This window comes from Orycteropus afer, unplaced genomic scaffold (assembly GCF_000298275.1).
Source record: "Orycteropus afer afer isolate SDZICR_OR568_19922 unplaced genomic scaffold, OryAfe1.0 scaffold00175, whole genome shotgun sequence".
In the NCBI taxonomy this organism is placed as follows: domain Eukaryota; kingdom Metazoa; phylum Chordata; class Mammalia; order Tubulidentata; family Orycteropodidae; genus Orycteropus; species Orycteropus afer.
The window spans coordinates 6,870,487-6,886,056 of record NW_006921762.1 but is presented as its reverse complement, the minus strand read 5'-3'; the positions used below and the strand labels follow the sequence as shown (position 1 = coordinate 6,886,056).

The 15,570-nt window shown below is 35.9% G+C and overlaps 1 protein-coding gene across 1 annotated transcript in view; it reads right to left on the bottom strand.

The window, feature by feature from the left end:
• Positions 1-3,590: 3,590 nt before the first annotated feature.
• Positions 3,591-15,570, bottom strand: part of VAMP4 (vesicle associated membrane protein 4) — a 52,030-nt gene continuing 40,050 nt past the window's right edge. The window contains exons 4-7 of the mRNA XM_007947123.2: positions 11,683-11,783; positions 8,982-9,061; positions 4,747-4,798; positions 3,591-3,619 (exon numbers count right to left, since the gene is read on the bottom strand). Coding sequence (XP_007945314.1) covers positions 3,591-3,619; positions 4,747-4,798; positions 8,982-9,061; positions 11,683-11,783 — 262 coding nt within the window. The remainder of the gene's footprint in view (positions 3,620-4,746; positions 4,799-8,981; positions 9,062-11,682; positions 11,784-15,570) is intronic.

Genomic DNA, 15,570 nt, shown 5'->3' with positions numbered 1-15,570 from the left:
CCTATTCACTTATTCCAAGCAGCTTTTTTAAAATAAAACAGGAACGAGAACAAAAGAGTCTGCAGTTCTCTGTCCCTTATTCTACTTGATTTCCAGAAAAAAAAAAAAAAAGGGTAAGACCAGTATCAAATTTATAAAGAAAGCTCAAGCCCTGTATCTGTCAAAGGAATGGTGCCATGTGCCTACAGCATGGAAGAAACAATTATGGACAGACTAAGAAGTTGGGTACCTTGAGTTCCTTATGATCTAGTGTCTTTACATGACTTTGTGGCATTTTCCTGTACAAATATGAGCACACATTGCATTCTAAATAGGTAGGTGCTTGTTAATTGATTCATGCTATTACTGTTCATTCACAGAAAAATACTGATTCCCGTCATATTTCTATGTGTAAACATAGAATTTGACTAATAAAACAGTGATATAACCTTGACTTAGTAATTCTTTGACTCAGTACAATTAGGGATATCTAATTATATTCAGTCTCAACATGAAAAATAGTTTCTTGCATATTTCTTATTAGCAATGGATGTGGATACAGAGTCAGCATGGGCAATAATGCACAGAGGGCATCAAGTAGTTTAACAGTGTATTGGTAAGAAGAGATTTCAATTTCTTTTTATTCTTGCCTCTTCAATCTGTATATGTATCATTTTCAGGGTATCCACATGCTACACAGAATTGAAAGATGCCAACATTTGTTATAAAAATGCTGAAGTTTTTCTAATGCAGAGTAATTGTTCAGAAAGATTAAATCATCAGCAATCTACAGGAAAGGTAACATGAAATAGTTCTACATCTGATATATACTAAACATTCTTCCATTTTAAATAATGTTCCATTTTCAATACCAAATTTTCCTCTAAATCAGAAATCCCTCAGTTTATACAATCTGAGGGCAATTTCCAATGAAACTGGGACATAAGAATCAAAAAGACCACAGGAATTACTGAGTTACAATCAAGAAGACGTCGCAATTAATTAGCATTATAATCATAAAATTGCTGCAGAGTAAAATAGGCTTCTGTAATTAAATATAAATCACAAGTGTATGTTTCAGGCATTATGAAAACAGAATGACTGATTTCACAGGTATCAACTAGTATTTGCAAAGCTACTTCTGTTGATCTTCATTGTTGTTAAATAATGATGGTAAAACTTCATTTCTCAACTGCAGGATGATTCTGAGCTGAATGAGAAAAAGAATAATTAAGAGAAGGAAGAAGGTAGACCTGGCATCAATTTGAAAAACATTTTTTCTCCTGTTTCTGATCTTAAGAAGGTTCATGTCTCCAGGGTTACCATAATAAAGTTATAATCTTGTTAGCCATTTTAAGGGTCTCAGGATTACTTAAGATCAAGAAAAATGAAATGATCAATTGTGAACCAAACAATCAGTACTAAAAAGTTCTAACAGTGCCAAGTCTGCCACCAGTATTCTTAGCAGTAGTATATTTAAATACAAAGAGAACTATGTATACCTAATATTGTCATATAAATATTTTCTATGATTAAAATTTTTAATGATTTTTATATTTTATTTTTAATCGTTTCTTTAAAAGTCGTATCCTTTTAAAAGAAACACTAGAAATGTAGATTCTGGCTGATACTGTTTTTGAGAAATGTTCTTCCTCTTCACTGATCGATATCCTGGAGAAATCAGATTTTCTACGCCAACTAATGGAAAACTAACCACTTATAATCCTGGTTCCAATCCCAAATAAAGGACATACATACATGCATACATTAGGACTGCCTGTGCCCATTCAGTTACAATATTTCCAATGCAATTAAAACTATTAGCTACTTCAATTCTAAAACCGTTCATTTTCTTGGGTCTCCTATTTTGTCAGGGATTTATTACAGCCAAGATACTGTTTATATTAATAGATATCTACAAAGAGTGGAGAGACCAGAATCAACACTCCACAGTTGGTAAGACCTATCTCTCTCTCTCTTTTTTTTTTTTTTTTAACCTATATCTGTTTTTTAATGTTCTTAGCAAACTAGAAAATTTAGCTAGTTAGGTTTTCCTAACTTGCAACTGTCTTGAGTATCTCTTGATCTGCTTTCTCCTTCAACGTTTCTTTCCATCCTAAACAGAAATTCTTGCCTCTTAGTACTAATCCCACAGAATTTTAAACAAAACAAAACACTGCACAGATTCTATATTTCATACATTTTGAATTAAAATTACCAAAAAACTTTAAAAACGTATATGGATCTTTTTTTTCTATTTAATTACTGCTATTTTCTACTATTTCTATTTCAAATTTAGAGAGTTTATGAAACTCCCTAAAGAGTATGTACACTGAAAATGTCCAGATACACAAGCTTCTGAGGAATATCCAATTTTATTACAAAGCTTCCTTCCCATACACATTAGTGAACTATGTGTTTTCACACTGACTTGCTTAAACAACACAAAGAAGTTGGCACATTTTAAAGTTAACTCAAGAACACATTTTCTCATTATAAAAACAGACTAGGATTAATGATGCCCCTCTAGTAGCTGGTTACTGACTGACTGATTACCCTGGACGTAGATTATCTAGGCTCCCAACTTTTTATTACTCATTACTGCTTAGCTGATTTGACACTTTATTGTACAACATGCATCACCCAGAAAATGAACAAGAGAATGCAAAGGTATCAATTCGAAGCAGACAATTTTGCTACTTTTAGCACTTCTGGTAAAAGGGCCAGATGGACTTAAAGAGGAAAGGTATTAATGAAAATAAAAATATGGAATAAATTACCTGTGGATTTCATTTACTCACTTTATCACTGGTCCCTCCTTATTGGAAGTTAACTGAAAACAGACTGGATCATGATTTGCAGCTATATACTGGTCATTTTCAAACACTCCAATGATGTTTGTTCTCCAAAAATTTTATTAGCTCCAGTTTTATGGTGACATACTATGCTTTTCACACTCTTCATATTTCCCATTTCCATAATCCAAATGCCAAAAAATTACTATACATTCCCTTATACCGTAAAAATAGGTTTACTAGAATGTTTTTAGTTATACCTGAAGGCAGCAACATTTACAACATTTAGCTTTTGTTATATCCATAAACATGTGGAAATTGCTTGCAAAGTAATTGTAATAGGAGAGGAATGATCTCCCTGCAAATATTGACAGAATGATTATGCATCTCTTTTAAGTATAATGATTTGGTAGCCAACATAGTTTTCCTGACCCCCCAGCTTGACCCCCACCTTGAGGCAGTAATTCGAGTCCTTATGCCATTAAAATAATAGTATTAAATTATCATCATCAGTGTTTAACTATATACATAAATAATGAACTGGCAAGTATCAAGTTTCAAATTAGATCCTGGGAATATAGCAAAATAGAGGCTGGTTATATTTGCCTTAAACATAATAATTAAAAACATATTTTGTTAAGAGAGAAGAAGATGGATGGACATTCTCAACGCTCCAATTTAAAGTAATATTTGCCTCTTAGTTTCTTGAAAAAGAAGTTTTAAAAGTATATACATAGGTTTCATTTAAATTATGCAGCAATCTTTTATTATTATTATTGTCCCAGATCTTGCTTAATGAAGATCTCTTTCATCAAATCAAGTATGGTATTTCATAACTATAAGAACTGCAAGAGAAAAAAAATGAAAAAGGAACATATCAAAATCAGATTCATATGCCACATTAGAAGCAATATTCCTAAATGTAACTATGTCTACTTTTGGATATGGGTAATGAGAACTCAATTTTTATCTGAGGTATTACTTAAATGAGAAAGGAGAATCAAAAATTTCATAAAATCACTGATATGTCCAACATTAGCATTTTGATCAAATAAATCACAAGTACAGCATGCAGCTGCAAAAATACTGTAAAAATATTTAACATGGAAAAATCACAATACGTATTTATTAGAAATTATGTATACTATATTATTTTTCAAAAAGCATGCTTTTATATAGATAGATAAACAGATAAAAAGAGATCAGAGTATATGCAATAGTTATATTAACAGTTATTCTTCATTTTCCAAACTGTCCACTATAAATATATATTTCTTTGCAAGAAAATTATTTTCTGTTTAAAAAGAGAATAGTGCCATAGAGTTCTTCAAATGGTTATTTTTGAAACACTTTCCAAATCTTCACAAAATCCCTGTAAAATTAGGTAAACAGGTTTGGAAAAAGGATATATTTAAAATTATGACTTTAAAAAAAAAGAACATTAAGGAAAAAAGGGGCAGGAGCTTTGCTCTAATGACTAAAATCAAACTCAAATCCAAAAACACCAAACAAACCACTAAAAAATCCTTTATCATCTGGAGAATTTATCTTGTCCTCCAAACACAATGTTATGAGATGCAATTTGCCAGACCTGAAAGTTAATAATAACTAGAAAATGTAGGCTGTGGTCCTGAGTGTAATAGCAGCCATTTTTGGCCTTGGACAAGACACTTAGTCCTATTTTTGGAGGGGAGGGAGGTAAGAAGTGGGGAGGTAGAGGGCAATTCCCACTGAGAATCTGAGAAAAGATATAAATTCACTCCTCATAAAAATGTGCATCTGTATATTCTCAACTTAGAGCATTTCCAGAGACCCATAAGTTCCAGGTTAAGAGTCCCTGACTTGGATTAGAAGTCATTACTCTATCCTGACCTCAGTCATATTAGCCAACTACAATAAATTTAAAAGGGAATTAAAACAAACTCTAAAATAAATAATGTCCCCGACAAGTAATAATCCAGTAAATACTTACTGATAATCACTAGCAAAAGGATAACAGCAACCAAAGCCATAATGGCTTTTATCTACAACACACACACACACACACAAAAAAAAAAAAGCAAAAGAAAGATATTAATATTTCACTTCTTAATGAAGTCAAAACTATCTGTTGTGCTATATATTACATTATACTAAATCAACAATAAACTGGCACATCCCTTGAAAGGTTTTTAAATTTTTTTCTCATAAACTTGCTAGCTGTGTCACATGCCCATATTTGCGGGTTTTATTTGGCTGGATTTAATTGTTCAAGGCTGTCCTCAGTAAACAGCAGCAAACCAAGCCTTCATAGCCCTGGACCCTTTTTGTATGTGATTTCTCTCAGGCTTATTTCCAATATGAGACCAGGAAAAGTATATGATATTTTAGTAACTCTGTTCAAGTGTCAGGATATAATGAATAACACAGGTATCCAATTGCCAAATGGTTCCATTTTATGACTTAAGGCAGTATTTTTTATAGCATTTATTATTAAAGTATATGAGCATTTTGTAGTTTCTTCCACCTTTAGTGCCTTCTTTGGCATTTTTATCTCCATTTAGATTCTTCATCTCCAATTTAGATTCTTCATGAGTAACCTAATTTAATCAGTATCTTGCCTAAGAGCATTCTGTGTGCCAGTTTCAGTTGAGAGGAGAAACCTTAAGACTAGTTCTTGGTCAACTACTTAATGTTTTAAGCTCACCTAATCTCTCGCTATAAAAAATTGTCTCACTCCTCATTTAATCCTAAAATGCATACATTATAAACTGATTTTATTTTCCTAATGAATTAAAAAAAAGCCTTGTTTTCATCATACATTTCCACAGATAGTTGATTAAAAAGCGTTCACTCAGAAAAAAAAAGATTATTATAAACAGATGAAACATTCCAATGGCTATCACAAATAGCAACCAAGTAGCTAATTAGCTACAATAAGTTATGTGACAATTTAATGGTATTACATTCATGACAATAACAAAATGACCCAGAGGATATACAGAAACTTTGCAAATTAGACACCAGTGCTTATTAAGATGATTAATTATGATAACAAAAAACTAGAAACAGACTCAGACCAGATGGAGATAAGGAGTTGTATTTTCAATAGGTGTGTGGGGTCACATACTTTATTTATTTATTTATTTTAACCTGGAAGTATTATTAGCAATCTGGAATTTTACAGTTTTTCAGCTTTGCCCAAAACATAGATTAATTTGCCTTGGTAATGTGTGCTAGACTTAACATTTAGAAGATTTTAAAAGAAATAAAAGTATCAATTTTAAGATAACTCAATGAATAGTTTTCTTCTAATTCACTGCTGGGAAATGTTTTATGCAAAAATAGCTGTATTGTACTGATGAGTGTTCAAAGTTCTCTTCCTCTAAATGACATGGACAAAAATCCATTTATCTTAGCTTCCTAGGTACTAAGAGAGGTGTCAAGGATTCTCCCTCTCTAGCCTACCCCCGTCACTAGGTTGGTTGTTGATAAGTTTATTGAGGTATATTTTACATAGAATAAAATCTACCCTTTTAAGGTACAGTTTTGTTGGTTTTGGCAAATACAAGTAGTTGTCAACCATCACACGGAGCCCTGGTGGTGCAATGGTTAAAGCACTCAGCTGTGAACCAAGAGGTCAGCAGTTCAAACTCCATGGGAGAAAGATGAGGCAGTCTGCTTCCATAAAGATTTACAGCCTTGGAAAGCCTATGGGGCAGTTCTACTCTGTCTTACAGGGTAGTAATGAGTGGAATGGAATTGACAGCAATGGGTTTTTCTGGTGGGTCCACCATCACAACTGAGATACAAAAAATTTCCATCACCTCACAAACTTCCTTCATGCCCTGTTATATGCTATCTCCAGCTTCCATCCTTAGTCACTGGTAACCCTAATCTGTTTTTTGTCCCTATATTCCTTTTCTTAAAACCTTCCTAAATCATTATGGAAGTCAATCCAGAAAATGGTAGGCATGGAGAAGCAGTCCCAGATGAGTGGTAGCACACTGAGGTACTAATGGAGTGCAGTGAGATTGCAGCAATACTTGCTGCTCTAAATGATCTGTGTTAAGTTATAGAATAATGTTTCTTAATATATGGTCTATGTTATTAGTGATCCCCAAATGTCGTCAGGATTAGAGTTTGTTTAACAATATAATTCAACTTTTCCCCTTAAAAGTATACTATTCTTTTTATCTGAACCCCATAAAGCATACAATGAAAATCTTTAGATATGGTTAAAAAAAAGGCTAGGCACCCTCTCCAGTACAGTTCTCGCAGCTTAAACACTAGTTTGCCTGAGCTCCTTGCTCTTCCATGTAATAGCTTCCCTCCACACTCAGCATACCCTCAACTGACAGGTGTTAAGAGTTGCCCCAGTGCCCCAGTCACAATCAAAGACAAGACATAGTGAGCTCTGTGTGTGTGTCCAAGTGGGTCATGTAAATAAAGGCCTGAAGCAGCTCTCTACTCCGGAGGCAGGAAATAGTGTAGGTAAAATGTACACTATGATCATCCTGTTGTGGCTCATGTATGGGGGTGTCTGTGATGGGGGACAGAGAGTGAATGGTTCATAGACCTTTTGTTCTTTCAAACTAGTGTTTACCAAGGAAACCTGCAGTGTAGTAAATTACTTAGTATGGCTTTTCTACCCATAAGTCATTGTAAATTCAGCAGTGGAATGAGCAACTGAGGAGCTCCTGATTGTAAATGTTATCCTCCTGGGTTATTTCTGTTGGGTGTGGCACAACGCAACGTTATGGGAGGTTCTCTCTCAGGTGCTTAGAGTTCTGATGCTATGATTGGCTAGTTTGGCTACTCTGCCAAGCTCAAAAGGAGGCCTCCTAGAGGCAGAATCTCTGGGACTGCTGGTTGAGGAAGACGTGCTGCTGGGAAAGAGACGCAAGAGACACGCGTTGCTGAGTAAGACACTCTGCTGGGAGAGAGACTGTGAGAGACAGTCTTGGCTGAGAGACAGCGGGCTGGGAGAGAGACTGAGCGTTTTTCCTGAACTTGAATTGTAGCCTGGTGTTTCCTTAATAAACCCCATAATCTGTGAGTTCTGTGTGGCCACTGCAGTGAATTATCAAACCCAGGAGAGAGGTGGTGGGAGGAACAGTTGGTGAAAAGGGCTTGAAGGAGGCAGCATGTTTGGCCTTGCAGTAATAGGCCTTGGGCTATTGATGGTGATTCTGCCTTCCTCTTGTGGGGTTAGAGGAGGTCAGAACATGTGGCCTTCTTGCCATTTTTGCAAAACCCCACTGCCATCAGTCCATTCTGACTCATAGCAACAAGGGTGAGAAATGAAACATGTTTCTTTCCTCAGTTCTACTTCTGAAAGTAAGAGAATTCAACAAGTAGATAGAAACAATAAATAAATCCAAGGCAACTCCTGGAAGAAAACCTTAGCATATGGCAAAGTCAAATTTAGAAAGTTATTGTTACACTTAAAAATAACAATGAGCTCATGTCTAAGATTTTCCACAAAGTAAAAAATGACATAGAAATAGTAGAAAAAGAAAGGCTTTCCTCACATGACATGAAGTTTACCACACATACTTAAACATGTTTAATGATTAATAGCCATACTTAAGAGGTACATTAGCTTCTATAAAATGTTTTACAGGAATATGTTAGTATAGAGTGATTTAGTCTTTTTTTCTCCCTTGTTAAAGATTTCTTTGAGTCTAAAAGAACACTGGAATAATGAGGGATAGGAGGATTTTTTTTTCTTAGCCCCATTTTCCACAACAAATTCCAATATATGAACTTCTTCTATTTTTTCCCGTTTCAACAAAAAATTATACTTTTCTCTAGCTTCCATTTTATTTTTTTTTTAGTATCTTTAGGTTTAATGCTATAGGTGCCTCTAAAAAGTACTAATAATAAATTTTAAGAATATAAATATAAATAATTTATATTTGTTACAAGATATTAGGTCTAGAACCAGTTATTATAAAATGTGGATTATTTTCAAAGAAGAAATCTATGAAAGCATCTGTTTAGGTATTACTAGATTCTTTTAGTAATTCCTGTCCCAATAGTAATTAATTTGACATGTATTTACTGAGCTCCCACCTGTCCTAGGTTCAGAAGATATAACAATAAGCAAAAGAGTTATAGTTCCTATCCTCACAGAGTTTATAATCTAAAGGCCCTTCTTCCTTCTTGTCTTAAAAAACACTTGAGATGCTATGCAACATAATTATTATCTTCTGATTCACTTACTTTGCATCCACGCCACCACATTTGCCTTCGAAGTTGTTTGGATCTGTTGCTAAAAGCAGTTGCATTATCCGATAAGCTTTCTATATCACATAGAGGATGGAGAGAAGGATTAAACGACATAACAGGATTCGTTTATCTAGTCACACAAAGACAAGAAAATATTAATTTCTACTTCTATAAACTCATTCCCTTTTAAGCATGAAAACAACATCCTCCCTTTCTTCCACCCACAAATTTTGGCACTCTATATTTTGAAAAATAACTGCTATTGGTCAGTTACTTAATCCATTTTCACTATGAGATTAAGGGAAGTCTTTTCAGGGCATCAATGCTTTTGTGTAAACTTAAAATTTTAGTAAGAAAATATCCTATAAAAATTCAAATACTTGACACATCTATAAAAAAATATTTATATGTGAAGAAGGTTAGATTCCTAGATGATTTCAAAAGTAGACTGATTTTGAAGCAAAATAGTATGTATTTTAAAAGCGGTTAGCTTTTGTTTGTTTGTTTGTTTTTTCAAATTGTGATTTGGGTGAAGTTTACAGAGAAAATTCATTTTCCATACACCAGTCCATACACATTTTGTTTCATGACATTGATTGCAATCCTCACAATGTAACAGCTCTTTTCCCACTTCCTCCCTATGGTTACCTTTTCTCGTGTTCTTCTTTCTTTGCATTTCTGCCCTCTGGGGTATCTCCCTGTGCAAATAGTGCCCTTCTGATCTCCTGTGACTGATTTTTCTAAGGAGTGTACCTATCTGGTGTAAATGCACTTTATACACCTGTCTATTGTTTGGCTGGAAGCCATGGGAGTGAGTTCAATTCCAGGCCCAAAAGGTGACTAGAGGCCACAGTCTTAGGGGTTTCACCAGTCTCTATTGGACCCATACTCCTGCTTTTTCTTTTTTTTTTTTATGATTTTGAGTTTTGCTCCATATTGTTCTCCCACTCTATCTAGCATCTCCTACACTGATCCTTTTCCCAGTGTCTGACAGTGGTAGCCAGGTACCATCTAGTTCTTCTGGTCTCAGGGTCATATAGACTTAAGTTCACAAGGTCCACTAGTTCTTGGGGCTGTTTTCATGTGTCTTTGGTTTTCTTCACTCTTCTTTGTTCCCGATGAGTAGAGGCCAATTGTTGCATCTTAGATGACCCTAGTCACTACTCACCAAAGTAGGATGTAGAACAATATTTTTGTAGTGTTATGCCAGTTGAGCTTGATGTTCCCGATGATCATGGTTCTGAGCCTATGGGCTAACAACTCATTCCCTCTGGGTGGGAGGCTGTGGCTAAGAAGTTATAATAATTTTGCTCCTTGTTAGCTCTATTATATATAGGGATAATCTTACAGCACATACAAATATGTCTGAAGAAATACCATCTGCCAAACTTATACATGGTCATGTGTATATTCCCTTTTGCCTAGACATACCTGATCATTCCACATGTCTGCTTATGTATCCACCTGTAGAATAATGTTTGTTATTACTGATAATGCTGTACTGTGTATATAAAGGTGTTTATCTTTGTTGTATGTTCTTCTTGTGCACCTCTTTATGTCTTCCTCTTCCTTAGTGCTATTGTGTTGCTCACTTGCTTTTACTATATCGCGTTTCCCTTCACTCAAATCAATACTTGTGGTTAAATAAGTTTTTTGATTAAATAAATCTGTCAAGGATTAATCATCCAGGTATTCAGCCATTTATCTTTCAAATAATGCTTGAGTGCCTAATAAATGCCAAGAACTGTTACAGATTCAAAGATCAACATTTGTCAGTAAAGAAAGATTACAAAGTTATCAAAGAAAGCACAAATAAAAAAATCAGATAGTTTGAAATAAGTGTTGAAAAACACGCTTAGACCTTTAATCTTTGAGATCAAAAGAACTACAAAGCACAAAAACATAACAGACCAAAAGTAAAAATATATAACTGTGATAGTTGGAGCTGTGTGTCAACTTGGCTGGACCACAATTCTGTGTAGTTTAAGCAGTTGTGATGTGGGTTGTTCCAATGATGAGATCAGATGTATATGTTTTGAGCAGCCCATCCACTGAAAGGGAGTTTCCCTAGGGGTGTGGCCTGCTTCCAGTACATTTATGGACATCCTGGGAAAAGAGACACTCTTCTGTTGATTGGGATTCTGTTGTGCTGCCTACAACTGTCCATGAGTGAACAATCCGCCATTCGGCCTGGAGATCTTGGATTCGTCATTCGTTGGAGTCAACAGCCAGTGTACTGCCTGCCAACCTTGAGATCCTCAGCTCCTGCATGAGTTGGAAAAAGCCTCCAGCTTGACGTTTGATCCAAGAACTTTGGACTTGCCAGCTTCTGTAAGTATGTGAGCCATTTTCCTAAGATAAATTTCTCTTTCTCTGTATATATAAGCTTTACTCATTTTGTTTCTCTAGAGAACCCAGTCTAACACAGTAACCAAGGGTTGTTTTTTCTATTCTAACTCTTCAACAGTGAATTTTCAAACTCTCCCTTCCCAACCGAACAATTAAATAAATAATGAAGCAATAGGATAATACAAAGTCAAGGAAGCTAAAATTAAACCATTAAGAATCATAAATTTAAGAATCAAAAGTCAGTTTTCTAAGCCATGATTCCTAAACTATGGCTACACAAATGGAAGAAGAAATATACTACTAAAACACAGATAATAATATCAAGAAATATATAAAGTATCTGTACCTGACTTGTCCTGTAGGTCATCTAGTCTCTCCCCTCTTTCAATTACCTTTGTAATATTTTCTTGCATAACATCAATAACTTCATCCACCTGATTCTGAACACTATTTGAAAAGAAAAGATATTTATTATTCTTTTGAGAATGTTTATAACTTTTAAAACCTTTATTAACAATGTTAGAGCATAGCAAGTTCTCAGAGAATTATTCAACTACACAGTTTTTAAGTTTAAGGCTTTATAAAAGCAATGTTCTTCCATTTGTGAGCATAAATACTCAGGCAATTAAAGATAACATATTTAACTTAAAGACAGTTTATTTCTATCTCTGCTTCTGACTAGTAATGTAACCTACAAATTAAATGAGGCACTACCAAGACACAGCTATAAAGTATTTCTGCTACCTATTACATAGGTGTTGATGTTGATCAGCCTGCTGAGCTGATTCTGACTCATAGCCACCCTATAGGGCAAAGCAGAATCACCCCATAGGGTTTCCTAGGCTGTAATCCTTACAGGAGCAGATCAGACCTTTCTCCTGCAGAGTGGCAGGTAGGTTCGAATCACAGACCTTTCTGACAACAGCCAAGAGATTAACCATTGAGCAACCAGGGCGCCTTATATTACATACACTAAACGTAATAAAGAGTTTGCCTGGGTAAGATAGAAGCTATGAAAAAATTCGGTTTCCAAAAAGGACAGGTAAGGTGTGTTCTAGGAGACACTGATGCCTACTTGAATCCAACCTCCATCAGAGTAATTGAGCAAATGAGGTGGTGGGTGGTGGGAAAACTCTAGGCTAAGGGACTATATGTAGAAGAGGGGATATTTCAAAAGCTAAGTGATCGACTGGATAGGAGTTGGGGAGTAGGGGAGAAAAAAGGGCTGAGAACTCCTAGATTTATAATTGGAACAACTGAGTGGTAGTGGATGATGGCCATTAAGTGAAATAAAAAATTAACATCTCAAAGGAAAAGTAAGTTTGTGAAGGAGAAATGGAGATTTATTTGATGGCCAATTAAGGAGGATTACATGGTAGAAGAAAGGACAGGAAAGAGAACATACCCAGGGAAAGATAAAGACATGCAGAGAGAAAAAGACGTTTTCAATATGCTTTTAAATCCTCCTTACAGTCTAACAGGAGCTCTGGTAGCACAGTGATTAAGCACTCGGCTAATTGAAAAGTCAGTGGTTGAACCCAACAGCCATCCTGCAGGAGAAAGATGGGGGAGTCTGCTTCTATAAAGATTTACAACCCTATGGGGCAGTTCTACTCTGTCCTAAGTCGTTAAGAAATGGAATGGACTTGACGAAAAAAAAAAAATTTTTTAACTTTTGTTTTTTTGGTTTTAGCGTCTGGTAACACTAGTGTTCCTACACTCTCTAATCAGGGATGTAAACAAGGAAGCTGTATGGTTGAGGGCAGAGAGCTTGACTTCTGAATTCAGACAGACTTGGGTTTCCAATCCAGCTTTGGGTTTCCAACACTTACTTATATGTATATGACTTTGCACGTCATTTTGCAAGCCTTTTTAAGTCTCCTATTTTCTCACCTTTAAAATGAGAAAATAATCTCATCTCACTTGTGACAATTAAAGGTGACAGCATTTTTCAAGTACTTAGCACAGTGCCTAACACTTAGCATGTGCCTGATAAATGCCAGTTCTTTTCCATTGAGAAAAAAGGTGAATGCTCTGCAATACACCAACACTCATCCCTTATTTTATAAAGAAAAGATTTCTTTTCATACTTAACATCTCCATCTTGTGGCCTTTTAAGGTAATGTTGCCAAAGAAGTTTGAAAGTTACGTTATATGTTTGTAACTATGTTGTTGTTGTTGTTATGTGCTATGGAGTCGCCCCGACTCATAGCCACCCCTCCTTGGGTTCCTGAGGCGGTATCACTACGGAAGTTGATTGCCCAACCTTCCTTCAGAGGAGTGGCTGGTGGGTTTGAACCACCAGCCTTCTGGTTAGCAGTCAAGTACCTTAGGCACTACGCTAGCAGAGCTCCTTACTGTTACATCATGGACCATTCCTTGGAAGACTTATAAATTAAGCTGGCTGGACCTGCCTAGCCCTGGCAGAGAATGGGTACAGTTCACCTGTGTGGCAGTTATATTGTTATTTAATTTAAAACAAATGAAATATTTCAAAGAGAATCATACATTACATAGTCATGTGAATATTTAAAATTTTCCCCAAAAAATCTCAGCCAAGAAGAGGTGTTGGGTATTTTTGTGGGATTAATCTGTAATCAACATTAATAATTAGTGGCTAAAACTGAATAACCAGAACGGAAATAATGAGAATGTTCACACACTGTATGAAGAATGTAACCAATGGGAACCTAAACTGCTGTGTAAACCTGCACCACAAACACAATAAAATATTATTTAAATAAATACATAGTGACCAATCAAATTCAAGCAAAGCAACAATTCTGCTGCTATATCAGTATCTGTCCATGCAGGACAGAAATACCCTATAATGAAATGTTGTAAGTGATGATAAGATACCTTAACAAAAGAAACTCACCAGTGCTAGCAATTTGGGATACTAAATTAATACTAGAGGTATTAATTTGTCCTTGGGTAAGATGTATGGTACAGTGCTCCACCATCTTGGGCACAATGTTAAGATGATTAGACAAGCATTCATGAGGTTATCCCAGCAAAGTTTAATTTGTGTATTTTGGTGATTAACTTACTAAATCTGGCTGGCTTTGAGTTTCACAGTAAGAACCACTATCCTTATTATTCTAAAGTTCTGTAATTGCCAAAGTTATTGTGGTAATTTAATATATACAAATACATATTTGTGTGTGTGTATGCCTGGTATACACACTTAGATATATATTCCACAATACCCACTCTGTATAACTGGCAGTGGTTTTAGGTCTCAGCTAGAAAATCGTACTCAAAAACCCAACAGGCCACACCCAGGACCTAGTTCATTCTGCTGGATACCAGATAGGAAACAAACCACAGACATTGGAAAATCAGGTGTGTCAACAGCAGAGTCCTTCTCTAGTGGTAGCTTAAGCATAAGAGAACAAGACCATGTGAGTAGATATAGGAGTCACTGTAGCTCAGTGTAAGGGAATGGCTCTGCCATGGCATCCTGAAACTTTCATGTAGGCCATGAAAGAAAAGGTTTAAACCACACCTAATCTGAGTCTTGGCAGAATGTTTTGTTATCCTCCCATGAGAGGATAAGTGGCATGTGAGGCAATCTCCCTCTTACTTATCTTCCCTGAAGCCTGTCATAAGACAGTCTTATCACCTCCCAGGTTCTGATAAAGTATGAAGCTTCCTGCAGGATATATCTGCTGCCTATAAACCAATTAGGAGCTCTGGTGGCATAGGGTCTAAGGCATTTGACTGCTAACCAGAAGGCTGGCGGTTTAAACCCACCAGCCACTCCTCAGAAGGAAAGTTGGGCAATCTACTTCCATAGTGATCCCACCTCGGAAGCCCAAGGAGGGGTTGCTATGAGTCAGATCTGGCTCGATGGCAGTGAGTTTGTTTTTTGGTTAATAAACCAATTAGCTGCAGTCTAGAACTGATTCTTTTGCAATGGGGTATTCCACAACTCTGACTGCAGCCATCCTACTCCTTTTGTTTTAGTACTGCAATTTTTGGTGTGTGGGACAGAGACCTGGAAAGCTGGCAACTTTGGCTACTATTCCACTCATTATTGATGTAAGGCTTTTATCCCCTTTCTCCTGCTCTTCCGGCCTGCTACTCTGGCATCCCTGCGTTGTCTCTCCTCACCTGTAACCCTGGGGCTGACTGAGGTAAAAGAGCTGAACAGAAGATTTCAAAGAGCAGCTCGAGTAGACAAAACCAATTACTATAATGAAATGTGCAAAGACCTGGAGTCTGAAAACCA